General features: G+C 39.7%; 5 protein-coding genes, 1 long non-coding RNA gene and 1 other non-coding gene across 9 annotated transcripts; 5 read left to right on the top strand and 2 right to left on the bottom strand.

Annotated features, from left to right (window-relative positions):
• The first annotated feature begins 101 nt into the window (after nt 1-101).
• On the top strand, nt 102-1,592 carry cuff (cutoff). Its single transcript, XM_068289851.1, has 4 exons — nt 102-680; nt 746-851; nt 916-1,117; nt 1,180-1,592. Exons 1-4 carry the CDS (start codon nt 122-124, stop codon nt 1,441-1,443), a joined length of 1,131 nt encoding a protein of 376 aa, XP_068145952.1. The 5' UTR covers nt 102-121; the 3' UTR covers nt 1,444-1,592.
• On the bottom strand, nt 1,551-4,213 carry ERp60 (disulfide-isomerase A3). Its single transcript, XM_068289850.1, has 4 exons — nt 3,859-4,213; nt 2,796-3,236; nt 2,560-2,673; nt 1,551-2,481 (listed from the first exon to the last, which is right to left on the bottom strand). Exons 1-4 carry the CDS (start codon nt 4,005-4,007, stop codon nt 1,716-1,718), a joined length of 1,470 nt encoding a protein of 489 aa, XP_068145951.1. The 5' UTR covers nt 4,008-4,213; the 3' UTR covers nt 1,551-1,715.
• On the top strand, nt 3,513-4,191 carry LOC137576624 (uncharacterized). Its single transcript, XR_011032304.1, has 2 exons — nt 3,513-3,686; nt 3,751-4,191. It is a non-coding gene; the product is annotated as an uncharacterized lncRNA (long non-coding RNA).
• A 1,112-nt stretch (nt 4,214-5,325) lies between the features above and the next one.
• Nucleotides 5,326-9,174, top strand: eEF1alpha1 (eukaryotic translation elongation factor 1 alpha 1). The gene is given in 3 exon segments (XM_068288454.1): nt 5,326-5,451; nt 7,097-8,368; nt 8,370-9,174. Coding segments are annotated over 2 exon segments (1,392 nt in total). The 5' UTR covers nt 5,326-5,451; nt 7,097-7,114; the 3' UTR covers nt 8,508-9,174.
• Nucleotides 6,551-6,624, top strand: LOC137578441 (small nucleolar RNA snR61/Z1/Z11). Its single transcript, XR_011032645.1, has one exon. It is a non-coding gene; the product is annotated as a small nucleolar RNA snR61/Z1/Z11 (small nucleolar RNA).
• Nucleotides 9,175-10,420: 1,246 nt separating the features above from the next.
• MCPH1 (Microcephalin) lies at nt 10,421-18,817 on the bottom strand. Of its 3 annotated transcripts, none has more exons than XM_068290430.1 (9): nt 18,534-18,817; nt 18,030-18,324; nt 17,748-17,972; nt 17,475-17,667; nt 13,529-13,642; nt 13,361-13,467; nt 11,585-13,298; nt 10,990-11,208; nt 10,421-10,924 (listed from the first exon to the last, which is right to left on the bottom strand). In XM_068290430.1, the coding sequence occupies exons 1-9, from the start codon at nt 18,712-18,714 to the stop codon at nt 10,511-10,513; spliced, it is 3,462 nt and encodes a 1,153-aa protein (XP_068146531.1). In that variant the 5' UTR covers nt 18,715-18,817; the 3' UTR covers nt 10,421-10,510. The 3 variants fall into 3 exon arrangements, with proteins under 3 accessions (XP_068146531.1, XP_068146532.1, XP_068146534.1); XM_068290431.1 differs by lacking the exon at nt 18,534-18,817 and adding an exon at nt 18,386-18,486; XM_068290433.1 differs by lacking the exons at nt 17,475-17,667; nt 17,748-17,972; nt 18,030-18,324; nt 18,534-18,817 and adding an exon at nt 13,861-13,890.
• Nucleotides 14,316-16,285, top strand: Zip48C (Zinc/iron regulated transporter-related protein 48C). Its single transcript, XM_068289133.1, has one exon. It carries the CDS (start codon nt 14,811-14,813, stop codon nt 15,837-15,839), a length of 1,029 nt encoding a protein of 342 aa, XP_068145234.1. The 5' UTR covers nt 14,316-14,810; the 3' UTR covers nt 15,840-16,285.
• Nucleotides 18,818-18,914: the final 97 nt, after the last annotated feature.

The following is an 18,914-nucleotide window of genomic DNA, read 5'->3' as shown; positions in this document are numbered from 1 at the left end:
CAAAAATAGAGAACTATCGACTTATCGATAATGCATCGAAAAGCTTGCCACCACTAGCGAAATTTTGATAAACAAACCGCCTTGAGTCTATCGTTTTCTAATTTAAGTTTGTCTTCAAGTCATGTATTCAAGCTACACTATTTTGAATCTTTCATTGAGACCCATTGGGAATCCCGAGAAATATTCATTTCCAGCCATAGGGAAACCTAACTTGTGTGGTGGCTTTAGACTGTCACCTGAGGGCTTCTTTGAATTCGAACGGGATAACAATCACTTGGTCTTCAGACAAATAAGATTGCCACCACCTACACGCTTTCCCTTCTCCCTTAGCCTTAACAGCACAGGAAATTTACACAGGAAACTAAAATCAAACAGTGGGAAAATATGTGATATGCTGCTCTTTATTGAGCATTCAAAAGATAATTGGCTTAAGTTGAATGCAACAAGTGACCGGGTGGAAGTTAATGCCGATGTGGTATGTTCTCGCGAAATCCTCCAGCTGCTCATGTGTACACCATACGAGTCGAAGAATAACTGGACTTTTGCTGTCACAAGATACAGGAATACCATATACATCAGTCATGTGAAGAGCACTAAGGTGGGTTCATTTGATAAAGATCAAATGATACTAGATATGCAAGCCTCTTGGTTGAAAGAACTTGAAAAACATTGTACAACAGGTATTATTATAGAACACATAAATCCACCATATTGTTAATAATCGAATTGCTATTTCAAACCTTAGGCCCTCCAGAAGGGCAGGGTGAATGCCATGGCGTTTTTGTGATGGATATTTCTGGACTAAAGGTGGTTTTTAATGCTCCCTTGATTACTGAAGCAAGATCACAGGCGTAAGTGTTAAAATAAGATAATAATGTGATAAACTATTCGGTAATGCTCTTGTTCTTCTGGCAGAGGCTTTTGTTGGGCGGAACTACATCTGCGTCTGGACAAAATGAGTCGTGTCGAATGGTTCGATCATAAAAAGTGCGAACTCATAAAATGGTGGACTAGTTGTTTTTTGGTTGGCATTGATAATATCTACGTTGGTCTTCGCGATGATGATGCTAATGTCTATCGTATACAAAAAACGCAAGTTCGAGAATTGTATAAGGAAGTAAGTTAAAGCATATTTTGTTACTCAAATCTCAATCCCAACTGATCTTCCCGCTTCATTAGCAATCATTTTGGGCGCCCTCTGTTTGTGCAAATGCCTTGTCCAATATTTTACATGCCATAAAGAACTTGACTGTTGAACTTGATTTGGATTGCCCAAGTACTGTAATCCTATTCGAATTTGATGCCAGTCAAGGAAAGATCATTTACCGCACTTTGGAGAAACGGAGTCAATATACCTTTGTGGGCGACTGGTATCGCAATATGTTGAAAGAATATAGGGATGATGCACTTCTTAAACAAATGACAACGCAAATATCGAAGTAGAACTAAATGTAAACTTAAATACTTTTTTTTTTTGTTTTCTTTTAAATTTTTATTGCGACTTTCACATTTAAAATTAAAATTTCAGAAGAAAAATCAGATCCCGGATCTTATGTGTACTTCATCACTATTAAATATATAATTTAATACAATTTTTGTTTCGCTTTAAGTTTTGGAGAATGCATTCGATTTTACAAAAATATGGAAATGCTAGTAGTTACAAGTGAGGAGGCGTAGAAGTAGAACTAGTATAGTAGCTATAGCTATTGAGTCACCTACAGCTCGGTCTTCTTGGGCTTGCCACTGCGATCGAAGCCCTTCAGTTCTGAGCTAGCCTCCTTGGCAATGTACTTGACAAAGTCATCAACCTCGCGTCCTCCGTTATAGCTAATTGGCTTATTCTTGGCATCCTTGGACAGCCAGAAAAGTGTGGGGAATCCACGCACATTGAACTCTGGTGGCACATCATTGGCGGTGGCATCCATTTTGACAATGGCCACATCCTCATCCACCAATTTCTCGGCCAATTCATCAAAGACGGGAGCCAGCTTCTTACAGTGTCCGCACCATGGAGCATAGAACTCAACCAGTGTATCCTTGCCATTGTTGATGACAACATCGTCAAAGTTTTTAGCGACGGCCACTTTAACTGGCGCATCGTTAGATTCGGGTACAGGTTCGCTCTTAATGTAAGGTTCCAGTTCATTGGCCAATAGTTTCTCCACGAAGTCTTGCAGATTTTCAACGGAGAATTCGTCCTTGAGGGCATACTTGAGATTCTTGCCATCGCGGGCCAAAATCACTGGCTTATCACCAACGAAATCATAGCCATACTCATTTAATTCATGCTGGAAATCATCCTTGGAGCTAATGGCAAAGTTAATCTGGCCAGCAAACTCCTTGGCAACCTTGAGGACACGATTGCGCCAGTAATTGGTACCTTTTGGATTCTTTTGGTAGTCCACACTGTAGTAGGCGGTGATCAATGGATTCTGGAAATCACGAGCTGTGTCCTGTGTACGATGACCAACCAATCCATGGCTGAACACGATTTTCGGAGAAATCAAATTAAATTAAATTTACAGTTTTTTCATAACTTGTACTTTTCTTTCTACTTACAAGTTCTCCTTAACGAAAGTAGTTAGATCTGAATCGCTGCTGCCTTCAAACTTAATGCTGGATGACTCAAATTTGTTGCTTAAGTGGGGAGCACGGATAAGCACAATCTTATCGCTATATAAAGGCAAAATTTAAACAAGAAATAAAAACATTTATTAATAATAGTCACAGGTAAAGAAATATGAAAATGAAATGAAAATCTTCTTCTTGCTGATGTCCTTATCCTTTTAACTTACGTTTCGCCTTGTTTCTTTAGAACGACCTCCTCGCTGCTGTGACCAAAGCGATATTTCTCACGGTTCTTGTCGGCAAACTTCAGGAAAACCTTGGCCAGTCTGGAGTCGATGTCTTCAAAGTAACCAAAAACTGTGGTATCCTTGGTATCTAAGAATTTAGTCAACTCCTCGACAGTGCGTACATTCTTGGAGGCTGGGCCCACCTGAGCGCGCATATACTTCACAATACCATTGGCTTCCCGTGGTCCATTGTAATCCTGGGAGACCTCATCCTGACGGAAAATCTTTAATGTGGGATAACCGCTGACCGAATACTTGCTGCACGTTTCTTTGCCAGCCTCAGTACAATCGACCTTGGCGAATTTAAGTGGAGGATCATCGTCCTTAACTAACTCAGCGGCCTTGGCATATTCAGGCTTCAGGCGCTTGCAGTGACCGCACCTAAAAAAAATGTTAAAAAATATTTTGGGGACACGTCAGAATGAATGATGGTACATACATATGTACATAATGAGATTTCTATGCTCTTGTTAGAATAGTTTTCGAGAAACTTATCTGTTCCCTTTTCCTTTCTGCTCTTATCAAAATTGTCATACACAAAAGGCTAATTAAGTGTCTTGTTATGTTCTTTATGCTTACTGATAAGAAATTTTATATTGGGGGATTTGCAGAGTAGTTCAAATAGCTTGTTGGGCAATGCCAACACATTTATTTTTTTCGTCTGTCTTTCTGCCGGCCGGCAAGCCAATTTATCACTCTTTGTCTAGTTATCGCCCCCTCTCTTTTTACCTCCCTCACTCATATACACACACACACATACTCACACCAATAACCCTTTTATTAAAATGGCTGCCGACCTGTCATTTCTTCTTCGTTTTCTCCTCCTGCCGGGTATTACTTTGTCTTTTTTTTTTTTTTTTGTATTAACGCTGACGTGGTCTCTTTGAAATTACAGGGCATTTCCATTGCATTACAGAAGCTGATTAACTTGCACGCTAAGCATGCCCAGCCACGCCCACCCGCATACCCCTTGAACCACCCACACTTATCACAAGAGACTTACCATGGGGCATAGAACATAACCAACGTAGTCTCATGCTCTTTCAAAGTGGATGCAAAGTTATCATCTCCCAGTTCCAGAACATCTTGTTCGGCTCCAGAAGCAGTCGCAATGTAGCCAAGAATTAATACAGCAGCCGCTAAACGCAACATCTTTGCTATGTTCTTTTTGTATTTTCTTATTTACAATAAATAATAAATACAATACTAATAAAGTTCACCCCGTCTCTGAATTTTCGACCGAACCCCACAAGCAAACGAATCAAACAGCCAACTTGATCACTTCTGAAATTAAAACCATAAATGTCTTCTTTTAAGCCACGTCGCCTTTTTCAAAGTGTCGCCGGTAGGGGTGGCCAATCATCAATAACACACAATCGATGGGGCTATCGATATTATCGATGGTTTTGTGACATGGCGATAGCTCGACAGTATTGTACGGCTATCGATTGTTCTGCCAAATGCAACAACAACCACAGGGCCAATTCGCCCGGACATACTAAATTTTTTGCTAACTTCGGCCGGTAGAGCTGGCACAATCAGCGATAGCACACTAAAACTCTAATATACCCTTGTAGAGGGTATTATAAAATTGGTCAGACGTTTGTAACGCACAGTAGCAGACGTTTCCGACCCCATAAAGTATATATATTCTGGATCAGCATGAAAAGCTGAGTCCATATATGTCCGTTCGTCCGTCGGTGGGAATCAACATGCCGTCATTCTAAGAGCTGGGATCACACCATTATATTATTGAGTAAATCATATGCCAAAATTTTAATAATATCGGTTAAATGTAACATGTAAGTTACGGTCAATATAAATCGGCTCTGCTATGTGCCAATCGCTGCATACTTTTAAAGGGGGAAGAAAAAGAAATGGAAATGATATTTGGAAGGTTTAGTCTGTGCGTAATAAAAAATAATTTAATAAAGCATCTGGTATATACATATACTAGCAAAAATTACCCGAAAAAAAGGAAGATTGTTCTAAGCTTTTTATTTGTTTGGCATTGTGTGGGTAGCGAATGTAATAGCGATTAATTAAATGAGTTGACTAAGTTTTTTTACACTATTTATCGTTAAAGCAGTATTGCTCGTTTCGACTTTTCAAATTTGTTCTACTCATTAGTAAGCCGTTAGTACTATTGGTTCTGACTAAGCCTTTTAATAAGTTGGCAGACCCGTTTTAGAAAAGCTGGCCCCACTATTGTCTCGATGAGGCATGCAACTGGGGGAACTATCGATATAGGCATCATTCGATATTTGTGATTTTTTGGGAGCGAAAATCCGATACTATCGATATTATTAAATTAATGAGTTATTATTTAACATATAATAAAATGATCAAAATAAATATTGTTAAATATGTGTTCAGCAACTTTAAAACATTGTGCATTGTACAAATTCGAAATTAAAGAAACCTTCACTACCGATAGCGGCAAAAAACTATCGATTTCACTAGTGCCATCGATAATTTCCCAGCGCTACTGGGAAAGGCTTCCTGCTTTGTGACATGCCGAACACTCGTTCACTTTGTTCAAGTCTGTCGCCGGATTCGCATAGACTCTGTGATTTCTCATTCAATTTATTCGAGAGTAAGTTTCAACAATTAAAAAATGTGATATAAAAAAAAAAAAATTACAATTAAATATGTGCAATGAAGAAGCAGCAAAAGTGCAATCAAACCGAAACATTTTATAAACAAATATGCAATTTGGACATTAAACAAATAAACGAAATGTGTGTGAAATGGCAAAGTTAACCTCTCTTTTGAAGTGAGAGGCGACGCATCAAATGAGGAAAAGGCAAACACGTGGCAAATGTGAAACTTTTTTTTCTTTTGCCCACTTTATTGAAATTGCAATATAATGGGAATAATTATTTCAAACAATTAACAGATTCTTTTTTTTTGACGGATGAGTCACTTTTAAATTTGATAATATGGTGTAATTGCCTATGCCACGCCCACAATTCGCCTTTCGTTGGCGTGGCATGGCCTAACTACCTCTTCGTTACCTTTCCATATTCTAAAAAAGAAAAGTACTTTAACAGTAATTATTAGAATACACAACATGTGCCGCTCAAGCCTCATAATTTTCCATGCGAATTTTCCGGTTTTTCCGTCACTTCTAATGCAGAGAATTTCAAAATGGCCGACTCCATGAGACATGGAAACGAAATGTGGTGTGACTCAATTCACCTTTCGCCATATACATACATATATAAAGCACCTAAAGCAAATGGATAGAAACCAAAATGAAATTCTGCTTGTTGCCATGTGTGCAAATTTTCCCCAGCATGTTGCGAAATTTTCAACATGTTGGCATTTTTTTTTTTTTTTCGTCTCTTTTTGTTATCTCCTCCCTAGCTGGCCCGGTTTGGGCTTGTTCCAAGATGGCTTCCACACTCACTCGTGTGTGTGTGTGTGTGTGTGCACTTCAGTTCTTGATCATTTTTTTTCTTTCGATCATTTGTCTCTTTGTTCGCCTTCACATTTGCCACCTCGCTTGCTCTTATGTGTCTGCGTCTAGGCAGCGGTTTTTGTTGCCGGCCGCTTTAATTGAGCGTCACACACACACACACACAAATTTGCGCATTTAGCCGGACACACACACACATGAAAGATTAAATTTTTGCTAGAATTTTCGTTGCACATATTTAATGATTCTTATCTCCCTCCCCTCTCTTTTTGATTTTCCATGATGATTAACTTTCAGTTCTGCTACTGAAGAATTTTGACGACAAAACAAATACCAAATCACTGAAAAGAAAATCAAGTTAATTTTTTTGCACGTTTCATTCTCAGTGTTCCACATGTTCAAATAGTTTGTCCCTCGCCTCACATCTCTTGACAGGCCATGCGGTGGCGACAGGTCTACCTAACCTCACTTTAGGCACGTTTTGGTGCTGCCGACACAAGTGAGGTTAGGTTAGGTTTGCTTGCTCATTTTCCCGTTGTTTTTTTTTTCTCTTTGTGGCACGCAAACAAAAGTCAAAAGTACAAATTGACTTTTGTTTGAGATTGATTTTAGGCAATTGATGATTATTAATCAGTTGTTTTTTGTTTTTATATCCCAATAAAATAAGGAGAAAAGAATGTAATTTATGGCTTAACTTTTTGCTTGCGTTATTTAAATTGCTAACAATGTTTTGTTTACCCATCTGTTTCTTCCCCGTTACCACCACCTGCTGCACGTTGTCTGACACCAAATACAACAACCCACACACTACACTCTCCAGCTATCCTTTTAAACCACCATGGGCAAGGAAAAGATTCACATTAACATTGTCGTCATTGGACACGTCGACTCTGGCAAGTCCACCACCACTGGTCACTTGATCTACAAGTGCGGTGGCATCGACAAGCGTACCATTGAGAAGTTCGAGAAGGAAGCTCAGGAAATGGGCAAGGGTTCCTTCAAGTACGCATGGGTTTTGGATAAATTGAAGGCCGAGCGTGAGCGTGGTATCACCATCGATATCGCCCTGTGGAAGTTTGAGACTGCCAAGTACTACGTCACCATCATTGACGCCCCTGGCCACAGAGATTTCATCAAGAACATGATCACTGGTACCTCCCAGGCTGATTGCGCTGTGTTGATTGTTGCCGCCGGTACTGGCGAGTTCGAGGCCGGTATCTCCAAGAACGGTCAGACCCGTGAGCATGCCCTGCTTGCCTTCACCCTGGGTGTGAAGCAACTGATTGTTGGTGTCAACAAGATGGATTCATCTGAGCCACCATACAGCGAGTCCCGTTATGAGGAAATCAAGAAGGAAGTCTCCTCATACATTAAGAAGATCGGTTACAACCCAGCCGCTGTTGCCTTCGTGCCAATCTCCGGATGGCACGGCGACAACATGTTGGAACCATCGACCAACATGCCATGGTTCAAGGGATGGAAGGTTGAGCGCAAGGAGGGTAACGCCGATGGCAAGACCCTCATCGAAGCTCTCGATGCCATTCTGCCCCCATCTCGTCCCACCGACAAGGCCCTGCGTCTGCCCCTGCAGGATGTCTACAAAATTGGTGGTATCGGAACAGTACCCGTCGGTCGTGTGGAGACTGGTGTCCTGAAGCCTGGATGCGTTGTTGTCTTTGCCCCAGCTAACATCACCACTGAGGTTAAGTCCGTGGAAATGCACCACGAAGCCCTCACCGAGGCTGTTCCCGGAGATAACGTTGGTTTCAACGTTAAGAACGTGTCCGTCAAGGAATTGCGTCGTGGCTACGTTGCCGGTGACTCCAAGGCCAGCCCACCCAAGGGTGCTGCTGACTTCACCGCCCAGGTCATCGTGCTGAACCATCCCGGTCAGATCGCCAACGGCTACACTCCAGTGTTGGATTGCCACACTGCTCACATTGCTTGCAAGTTCGCTGAGATCAAGGAGAAGGTCGATCGTCGTTCCGGCAAGACCACCGAGGAGAACCCTAAGTTCATCAAGTCTGGTGATGCCGCCATCGTCAACTTGGTGCCATCCAAGCCCTTGTGCGTTGAGTCCTTCCAGGAATTCCCCCCCATTGGGTCGTTTCGCTGTCCGTGACATGAGACAGACCGTCGCTGTGGGTGTCATTAAGGCTGTCAACTTCAAGGATGCCTCAGGTGGCAAGGTCACCAAGGCTGCCGAGAAGGCCACCAAGGGCAAGAAGTAGCAAGTTTGCAACAACAGCACAACAAACAACAGCAACATGATGATGATGATGCATTCAATAACAACAACAACACTCAACAACAATCAGCACAACAACAATAAAAGTAGTTTAGTCGAAGCCAACCCAACAACAACACCAACACCAGTTCTGGCCAAAAAAAATGATAAGATGAAGTTGCAGCAAAAGCAAAAATTTAATTTCTTCCATCGCAAAGAATTTCGGAGGATACGAATGCTATTAGGACGCTCATTAGGATCGATGATGGGATGAGAAGTCTTTGGAGCAAACCCGATGGAGATTGTGTGTGCATACATTCAAAACTCCCTGTCCGACTGCCTTCCACCACCACAAAAAACACACACTACTCATCCTTATCCTCCCGCCCCGTTTTAGTTTACTATATATGATATTATAATGAATTGGACACAATTTTGTTATAGTATTGTATCTGGATAATTCAAGCATAAAAGCGTGTCTCCTAGCATTTATATAACAGAATTTTGTTTTTGTACTTTTTGATTTGTAATTCTTATCTTACCATTACATCTATTCCTTTATTGCACTCAACATCCAAACAACTACTACTTTGTAAACGAGAAGATTATAGAAACGATAACTTTATTTACAAAAAAAAAAAAAAAAATAAACAAAAACCATCATTTTTGTATTTGATTTATGATTTATTTCTGTTTTGGGTTTACCATTTATTATTTCGTTGTTTTTTTCAGCACAAATTACTCCACATCTTCTTTCCATCACTCAATTAACTGCCGCTGAGTACAAAAACTCCAAAACTTGAATGAGTTATTACTACAACAACCTTATTATATACCTCAGAATGTTTTAAAATAAAGCTGACAATTTGCAACTTGAAACTCGTTGGTTTTGCTTTACATACATATGGGTCAAATGTTTAACGGAAATTGGACATTAAATTGCAACTTATTTTAGGCCCCTGCCGAGACCGGCAACTCGCAGTGTATATCATGTAGCTTGTCATCAGTATTAAACTAAAGGCATACAGATGATATTTATTGAATCTTTAGAGACTTTGAAGTAGATCAAATTAAACCGTAAAAGTTGGAACCAATTCAATTTATATATGTATGTATGTACATATGTATTTTCTTATGTGGTCAACGTTCTCATAATAAGTATGAATATAAACAATGATTTTAGCTTAAAGTTTAAATGCTTTTGCACCAGCAATTTACATATATTAAAGTTAGTTTTGAAGGAGAAAATAAACTTTCACTGATTGGTACAATTTTTATTTAATAAAAGTGACGTTGAGGAAGGTGGAAGGTTCAGCGAGATTTTCCAAATGTGGGCATTATAGCTATAGTTATCAAAACCGATTTTTATTCAATGTGTGTATGTAATAACTTTTGGGAAATACGATAATACAATACAAAAAGCTAAATCTGTATATAAATACAGACAATATAATTAGGAATACTACTTCTGGGTATAGTTTTATTATAGCATAGACAAAAAAGACGGCAAATCAGTATAAGATTTTGAACAAATTTAGCAGCAGTTTTCGAACGATATGTGATGTACGTAAGTATGTACATACATACATATATGTATGTATATTTTTGGAGTTAGAATATAAAAAAATAGAATCTAGATAATCCAGAGCTCTGTCTCTTTACAGATAATGTACTGAAACATCCTAGTAAAGTTTAATAAAGAGTTGTTGACTTTGGAGAGATAGAAAGTAATGTTAAAATTTTAATAATTATACATTATAAAATTGCTTTTATTTCTGTTCAATCAAACACATCACATTTGTTAATAGTGTGTAAAAAGTTTCAATTATACTTAAATATGAATTTTGAGAATAATGTAAAGTTATCTTTTATTTAGTTTGATTAGAAAATTTGATAAAACCTATTTGTTTATACTGATATATTTATAAATACATAATTTAATTTCTATATAAATTTTGTTATAACGTGACTTCAACACTAAACTAAACAAAGAAAATTTTTTGTTGACTATTTGTTTAATACCAACGCCGGATCTCTATGGCACATATGAAGTTTTCGATTGGAGGATGGTGGACTGTTGTCCATCGCTGGAGGATTATCGTACCTAATGCCCGCCGGCGTCACAATGGCACTCTTCATTAGATATTTTCCGAATTTCTGTATTTGCATGGCCGTAATACTATCAAGCACCCAGTTAACAGACAAGTATAGACGATCATCTTCAACCCGTCTCTTATCACCAATGATATATTTGGCCTTAAAACGATTCTCGGTGATTTTGGCCCCGCCCAGCATCAATAACTCCTTTACATTATTAAATTGCAGCGGTTGACAATGTGATGACACGTAAAAGCTTTCCATAAAACGGAAAAGTTCACAACGATAATCTTTTCCAAACGCCTGACGTTCGGTGCGACAAATCTGATAAAGGGAGTGAAAGATTAGATAGGAATTTTAAAATGGAAAGAAACAGAAGCCACATTTACCTCCACGGCTCGGGAGAATACTTTCAATTCGTATGGCTCTTCGTAAACCCATTTTCCGGAGCGCAAAGATTCCAATATCCAATTATAGCTTACAATCCAAACTCCCCGCATTAGACCACGCAGGAGATTCAAGGTTCGACGGGGATCAAGGCTCACCAAATGAGTGGTGCGTTTCGTTACCGTGGGATCCAGACGCATTCCGTGCAGTTTACGCAGGGCCTAAATGTTACAAGTTTTTTTTTTTTTTATTTTAAATTACAATATTTATTTTATGTGTGCGAAAGGTGAGAAATGATTTTACAATTGTTTTGGAACTAAGTCTATGACACAACTAAAAATAACAAATTATTGTACAAATTTTGAAATTATATAGGACTAAAGACTACGTAGATGAAAACAATTAAGTTACATCAGTTCAAAGTTTCCTTATTACCTACAACGAATATCTAATATATCGAAGAAAACTTGATTTAACAAGTGGGCAAAATAGAAAAATATAGAAAAAATAAACTTTAAGCTATGTATATGTGTGGTATAGTTATCAATTCATGATCTACGGTTCTACAGGGGCAGAGACATTGGTTGTATTACCAACCTTGTGTATAACATGAATCTGTTCTTGATGCATATTAGTATGGACCAGCGTACGGATCACTCTTTGACGGCGCTTAGCAGTTGATGTCTTTCCATCTGTGTTTGCCGATGGTGTGGTCTGTATATTGGTAGAATCAGTTAAATTGCTGTCAGTATTAATGTCCAACGAAGATCCTTTTGGGGTACTAAAAACCTCTACATGATTAGTTTTTGCTACTTCTGCTAATGATGTATTGCTTGGTGCAGTCTCTTTAGTTGCTTCTGGTATCACTTCTTTTTCGACAGTTGGTTGTTGGGGCTTAGGTGTTTCTGTGACGCTTGGTTTGGTTGTGGTCTCCTTTGTTTCTGAAGAACTGTTAGTACTTGGCGCAGCCAGTGTGCGGCGACGTTTGGCCGCAGAGCCAGGTTGTCCATTACATATGCTAAGACGAGATTTCCGATTGGATTTTGGTGGTGAAATTATAACCTCTTCGTTCGGTGTGAAGAGTCGTCGTCTCTTTGGTTCGGAAGGTGTGGCTGGGTCTTGCACCGCCTGCGGTGGTTTTTCTACTTCCTGCTCCACTATAGCTATTGGTGACTGTATTTTGTGGCATTCACCCAATTCGGCCTCATTGGCCAAAGCTAGAGAACGACGCTGACATGACCGATTAATTCTATCAATTCCTTCGTTAATGACATGCATATCCAAACTAAATATGGTACGGCGACGATTATTTGTAGTATTGCTGCTGCTGCTAACCCTAGAGACTGGCAGACGGGTCGAACTAAATAGAGGTTCTTCATCGCTATATTGCGAGGTTTGTGTAGTTACATTGACCAAAGATCGCTGTTGGAGCATTGTTAGTTCCATTTGGTCGTTATTTTCGCTTAGATCAGTACTGGATGTTGTTATACTGCGAGTACTTATGTTCGTTCGACTAATGTCCATCTGTTGCGGGGTATACACCGTCTGACGTCTTTCTTGTGTAGCCACAGGAGTGGCGACGTTGCTCATTTCCATAGTGATTTCGGTATGCACCTCTTCAGCAATAGGATAAAATAAAGTTTTCTTAAATGCATCCTTAGATGAACTGGTGGCTTGATGCCAAGAGCTGCTGCGACGTCGTCCAACACTAGACACGGACTCGTTGCTAGTTATTGCCTCCATGGGAGCACTAGCTGGTAGATGCAAAGAACTACGTCGTCTCGTTACCATAGGTTGTGGTTCTTCCATATTGGTCTGATACGATGACTGCTTGGTGGCACTTGCCGTAGAACTGCGTCGCCGTCGAGTAGATCTTGTCGGTGTTTCTTCAGTTTCTTCGTGAATAGAAAAAAATCCTGGTTTTTTAGTCAATTCCATTGGAGAATCATTAGCTGCTAATTGCAGAGAGGAACGGCGACGCGTCATTCTTGGCTCTGATGCTGCAGCTGATATGGCAACTTGTGTCTGCTGCAGCTCTCCAGCAATACTGCAGCTACGCCGTCGATTGGCGGCCTTCGGGGTGGGCGTTGATACAGGCGCCGGCTCCACAGTGCTGCGTCGTGGTCTTTTAGTTGATGCTGGTACTTCTACCACCTCATCTCCACGTGCACTTTCCTCCGTAAAAGTTAAACTCTTTTGGGATGTGAGTTTGTCTTGCCCTATAATGGCAATAGCATCACCGCATCCATTGGTTTTGGACTTGCCATCACCAGGCTGTCCATGGCAAGGTGTAAAGCTGCCATTGCTCATTCTAAATGACGTTCAATAAGTGGTTTTCATCAAAACAAGTGAAAAAAACCAATTAATACTTGCCTGTTTAACAATTTAGTGGCTGGTGATTCGATAGCTTCATCATCCTGAGAAGCACTACCAAGATGTTTATTGTTCTTTAGGATCTTAAGGAAACGCGTAATGTCGTTCTGAAATAACGAATTAAACCAGTTATATTTAGTTAGAGTCAGAGTTTAAGATGTGTCCCACCTTCGGTGTGGATTTCGGTGTTCCTACAGCCTCCTTGTCCTTTGAAGTCGGCGTGTCCTGACGCTTGCGTTGCCTTTTATTTAGCTCTGAATCGGGTTGCATACAACGCACACGCTGTAAATGATATCATATTATGAAATTAATATTATTGTTGTCATACCTTGCACCCAATATCAAATAAAAGGGTATATTAAACCCTACAAAATGTGTATAAAAAGTGAATAATATGGCAGGCGTTTGCCACTGTGGAATGTAAGAGGATTCTATGAATTTAAAGTATATTTCCACTAATGCAGGATGAACCTCTAGTCGGTGGAAAGATTTATATCTACTTCATTGTTATACATGTTGAATGCGGTCGGTAGCGTGAGTTTCTACTGCTTGTCAGTCACATTGGGCTAAAAAACACTGTTTTATTTGTTTATAACTACGTGATATGGCAGCCGTTGGATGCTGACTAGGCTGGATTGTTTATATTTGGTCAAGTTTTTATCTCGCATGTGGAATCAGGCACTCTCTTTCTCTCTCAGTCATTTTATTCATCTTACTCTCTTTATTTTGAATATCAATGAAAGTTACATTTAATTCTTATAAATTTACAACTGTAAATTCACGTTTCCCTTTTACTACATCAACCGCTATAAATTGCGTCTCAAGTTCAAAATAAGTATTACAACGCGCCAAAGTTTGGTCACACTATTTGAACTAGCACTGTGTTCTCTGACACTGATAGTTCTCTCTCTCTCTCGCTTTCATCTCTCTCTGCGCCTGCGTTGTTGTTTTTATGCCGCAGCGCAGAGGGGAGCTCTGCCTTATAAAAATTGCTTCGTTTTGGCCAACAATTCAGTCAGTTTGCGGCTCATACAATGCTAGAAGCAGCCGCGTTCAGAAAATATTAACAATAAAACAAAGTTTTTAAGTCAACGAACAGTATTACGCATTCCAAAATTGTGAAGTTCACTAAAATATTTCGAAAACATAGGAGTAGAGAGTTCCCTAGATAAGAGGCTGCTACACCTACAGAACGAACGGTGCAAATGGCAACAAGTGTTCCCGATTGAATGGAAGAAGAATTTCTCTTTGATTTTGTTTGTTTTTGTTTAAACTACACAAGACGTAAACCTCCCCCACCGCATTATTACTACCCATTCGCCCACTGATCAGAGATAGAGAGGGAGGTACGAGTAATTCTTGGAGTTGAGAACGTGGCATTTTTCTGGTGGTGGCGACAAAGCAAGTTTACAACACTCAACACGAACAGCAGTAAGGCCAAAAGCGCATCATGATTCCCGGCTATGGACCCGTCACTCAAGCTCTCTTGGGCACTCTGCTCACCTGGGGCCTCACGGCAGCCGGAGCTGCCCTTGTAATTTTTGTTCGCGGCACTCAGCGACGTTCATTGGATGCCGCCTTGGGTTTTGCAGCTGGCGTGATGATAGCCGCTTCGTTCTGGTCATTGCTCACACCGGCCATTAAAATGGCTGAAAGTTCCCAACTGTATGGAGTCTATGCCTTTGTGCCGGTAGCTGGTGGTTTTCTATTGGGCTCAATCTTTGTCTATGGCTGTGATAAACTAATGTCATACCTGGGACTCAATAGCACCAACATGATGATCCAGATGACGCAGACAAGTAAGGATAAAGCGGACATAGCCATCGATGATATTAAGCGACACAATGCCAGTGGAGCGGCAACAATCTCCAAGAGTCTGGACAGCTTCTCGGACTGTTTGAGTGTTCAGCATAGTGGAGAGCCGCGTCGTCGCAAAAAGGGCAGTCTCAGTGAGGTGGAACAATGCACGTACACACCCACGGATGAGCAGTTAAAGGCCCAAGAAGCTTTATCCCAATGGAAACGCATCATGCTACTGGTAGTGGCCATTACAGTGCACAACATACCCGAAGGATTGGCCGTGGGTGTGAGCTTCGGTGCTGTGGGAACCACAAACAACGCAACATCATTTGAAAGTGCTCGCAATCTGGCCATTGGCATTGGTATACAGAATTTTCCCGAAGGATTAGCTGTCAGCTTGCCTCTACACGCAGCTGGCTTTAGTGTAATGCGTGCCCTTTGGTATGGGCAATTGTCAGGCATGGTTGAACCTATTTTTGGCGTTCTGGGTGCAGTTGCTGTTACATTTGCCAATCTCATATTACCCTATGCCTTGTCTTTTGCCGCTGGTGCCATGATCTACATAGTGGCTGACGATATTCTACCCGAGGCTCATGCTAGTGGAAATGGCACAATCGCCACATGGGGCACAGTGTCTGGTTTCCTAATCATGATGTGCCTAGAAGTGGCCTTGTCTTGAGGCAATTTGTACTTATAATGTGCGCGCATTTCCACCAAATGTAAATTAAATCGTTAATATCTAAAATTAATTTAATTCTCGTATATATATATGTATATATGTTTCAATCTCATCATGAAGACGTCGCTTACCTTTATGAGGTACGTAAGTTTGTAACGCGTTTAAATGCCTTAAGCTCAGAGCCCTAAGTGTAATATGTATATGTAATTTTATATGAAATATTAACGATGCAATCGCGTTCTAGAGAATTATGTAAATGCAAGAGTAAAATGGTTTCTCCAAACGAATTGTAAACAGGTTGAAAAAACGCTTGTGAAGAAGTAGGTTTTAAGTTGTCAGTCGTGTCGACAGTGTGACGGTTCAGCACAGTTTTTCGTCTTGTCGTCAGTCTAACATTTTAAGTAATAAAATAATAATGTGTAATAAATACTGAGAAGGAACATTTACTCCCATCGTCATTTCTTTACTTCACAGCAGATAGATATATATGTATAAGCTTATATACAGCACACTCTGGACAACTTCCTCATGTTTCTGATAAGCAAGAATAACAATAATAACAAACATTGTGGTGGATGTCTCCAAATGAAATCTTTCTTTACCTGTAAGCTTTTTAAAATATTTTTCTCATAATTTGTAAGAAATCTTGGCTTTAATTGCTACTTAAAGATGCATTAAGCAATTGATTGCCTTAAACGACCTTAAGTTATCTTTTAAACCTATAATGTTAATTTGAAATGATTCATTGAATCACCCTCGCTTACTTAAAGCAAATTAAATAGATAACAAATTGTTTTCATGTTCTCTTTACCTTTTGTCTGTCTTGCGATAAGAGGTCCAGTCTGTCTGTCTTGTTACCCTTTTGCGCCCGTCTTTTACCAAGTTTTACTTTGAAAATAAGAGACAAATAGTTTTAGTTACGTGCAAAATTTTGACAGTCGCTTGGAGCTTAAAGCCATGTCAACGATATGCATAACCATCACCGGTTCTTAGTAGTTTTCCCTGCCCGTTCATTAACATCTTATCTCAGTCATCAGTGTAAGTGGTGCTGACTGATAGCCACTAAGTGGCCAAATAGTAGTTCCTATCAAATGATAATCAATTTGCCTTATACATGTTCCTAATGTTTTTATGCGACCAATAAAACAAGGCTATGGACAAGTATTTTAAGCCCCTAATCATTTACTTTGTGCTAATGGTGGTTATTGATAAAGAGGTTTGTACCTCATCAAGTGGAGTTGGTTTCATAAATTAATTCAATATGGGTTAGCAATAAGATAGTTGGAAATTCAATGAATTGAATTCAATGGACCTTGCAAATTGCTTTAAAAGGTAGCAATTAAATTTAATGAATGATTACAAAAAATACTATTTATACTCTCTTCACTTGGTTTTCACATGGTCTTTCAGAAACTTTTGTAAGGATTATTTCAATTTCGTCAGAGTTTCGTATATAGTTAGGATCAATAGATAAAACATAGTAAACAATAATATTTATAACTTGACTTGTTCCAAGTGCTCATGTCCTTTAATCAGGGAAATATCAAGAATCGAATTAGGTGAAGACTAACAAAGCTCGGATTTTACTATATCTATTTCTTGTAAACTATAAATGAAATTGCAACATGAACTCACCGTTATTTTGCCAAAAAGCTCAGGATATTCATATTTATGTAGATTGCTGATTGGAAATTGTTCAGGCTCACAGAGCCGTCGTTGTACTTTACACGCCTCAATCCATAATATTGATACGATTGGAATATTCCATTCGCCAGCTTTTTTATATGTAGACAAAAGACCATCTTTAAAGACGACGTGAGTTGTATTCCTATTGCGGGAATAATGAACACGTATAATTAAAACGAATTCAAAAAATTAATTAAGTTAAAATATGTATTTAACACTCACCGTAAAAGACGATCATTGACTTGCGCACCCATTTTGGCTATTATTGTCTTGACACCCTCAGAGCGATTATCATTACCTGTGCGCACCTCAACATAAACCACAACATTCGCAAGTATATCACGAAGAGTGGGAAGTGGCTTGGGATTCCGTTCATCGGCTGTGATGATTGACTGTTCGGCCAAAGGCACATCAAAAGTGTGATAAGCGGCAGCCTTGGAGGGACTCCTAAAACAAGTATTAAGTGTGTTACATAGTTTAAGCAAATGACAATCCCTAACTTACTTCAAGGCTTGCATGGCACGAACTCGTAGAGCAGCATTAGGACTATTGAGATCGCGTTGCAGGCGCATTAAATAAGGATCATTGTGTTGATGTTTGGGAGTTGTAGTCGGTGTCGTTGTATCCGTGGTAGGCGGTTTGGGCCTTGTTGTTGTTGGCGTCGACATGTGTGCCACCGCTACGTTAACGTTCTCCTTATACTGATTGAGTTGAGTAACTGCTCGACTAGGAAATACCGCAATGGATTCGCTTGACGAATGTGCGTCCAAGAACTTCTCCTCATTCCTCTTTGGATTATCTAAAAAGAAGCAAGTTGCATAAAAAAAAAATATATATCATTTTCGAATAGGCAAACAGACGATTGGGAATTTCTGCTGTCCACATTGCCCTCAGGTCACTATATTTTTTGATTTTTTTTATGTTGATAGGTTATTACTACTAATTTAGATCATCAGAGAATCCAAATTAAAAAATTAAAAGTGGGGTAAGTAATAGGGCAAAGCCAACCTGAAACTAGTTTCTTTAAATTCAAATCTGGGTGCTCGCCCAACGGTCGACGATTTGCAGCACTTGAAACAGCCGCTGCAGCTTGGACCTGATCCTGATGATTTTTTTTAGCCGCTGTTGCCACAAAACTGTCATAGGTTTTGGTTTTCCAAGACGGTTGCCGTTGCAAGAACTTGTCCATGTTGTTAAATTAATGCAGCACCACCTTCTATATTGCACAATTCGGCGCGAAAAAATTAAACAAAAATGCTAAAAAGACAAAAAAATGCAACAACTTGACAGAGTGACCGTTTTTGCAGAAAACATTAAAATACCAAAAATTTGCGATCGTGTTAAGAGTCCAGCCCTATGGCGCCTTTTGAGCTGGTTCTTTTTTAAAGA

The sequence above is a fragment of the Drosophila tropicalis genome, unplaced genomic scaffold (genome assembly GCF_018151085.1).
Source record: "Drosophila tropicalis isolate 14030-0801.00 unplaced genomic scaffold, ASM1815108v1 contig_593, whole genome shotgun sequence".
Taxonomy (NCBI): domain Eukaryota; kingdom Metazoa; phylum Arthropoda; class Insecta; order Diptera; family Drosophilidae; genus Drosophila; species Drosophila tropicalis.
The sequence above is the reverse complement of the archived record's forward strand: the minus strand, read 5'-3'. Positions and strand labels throughout refer to the sequence as shown.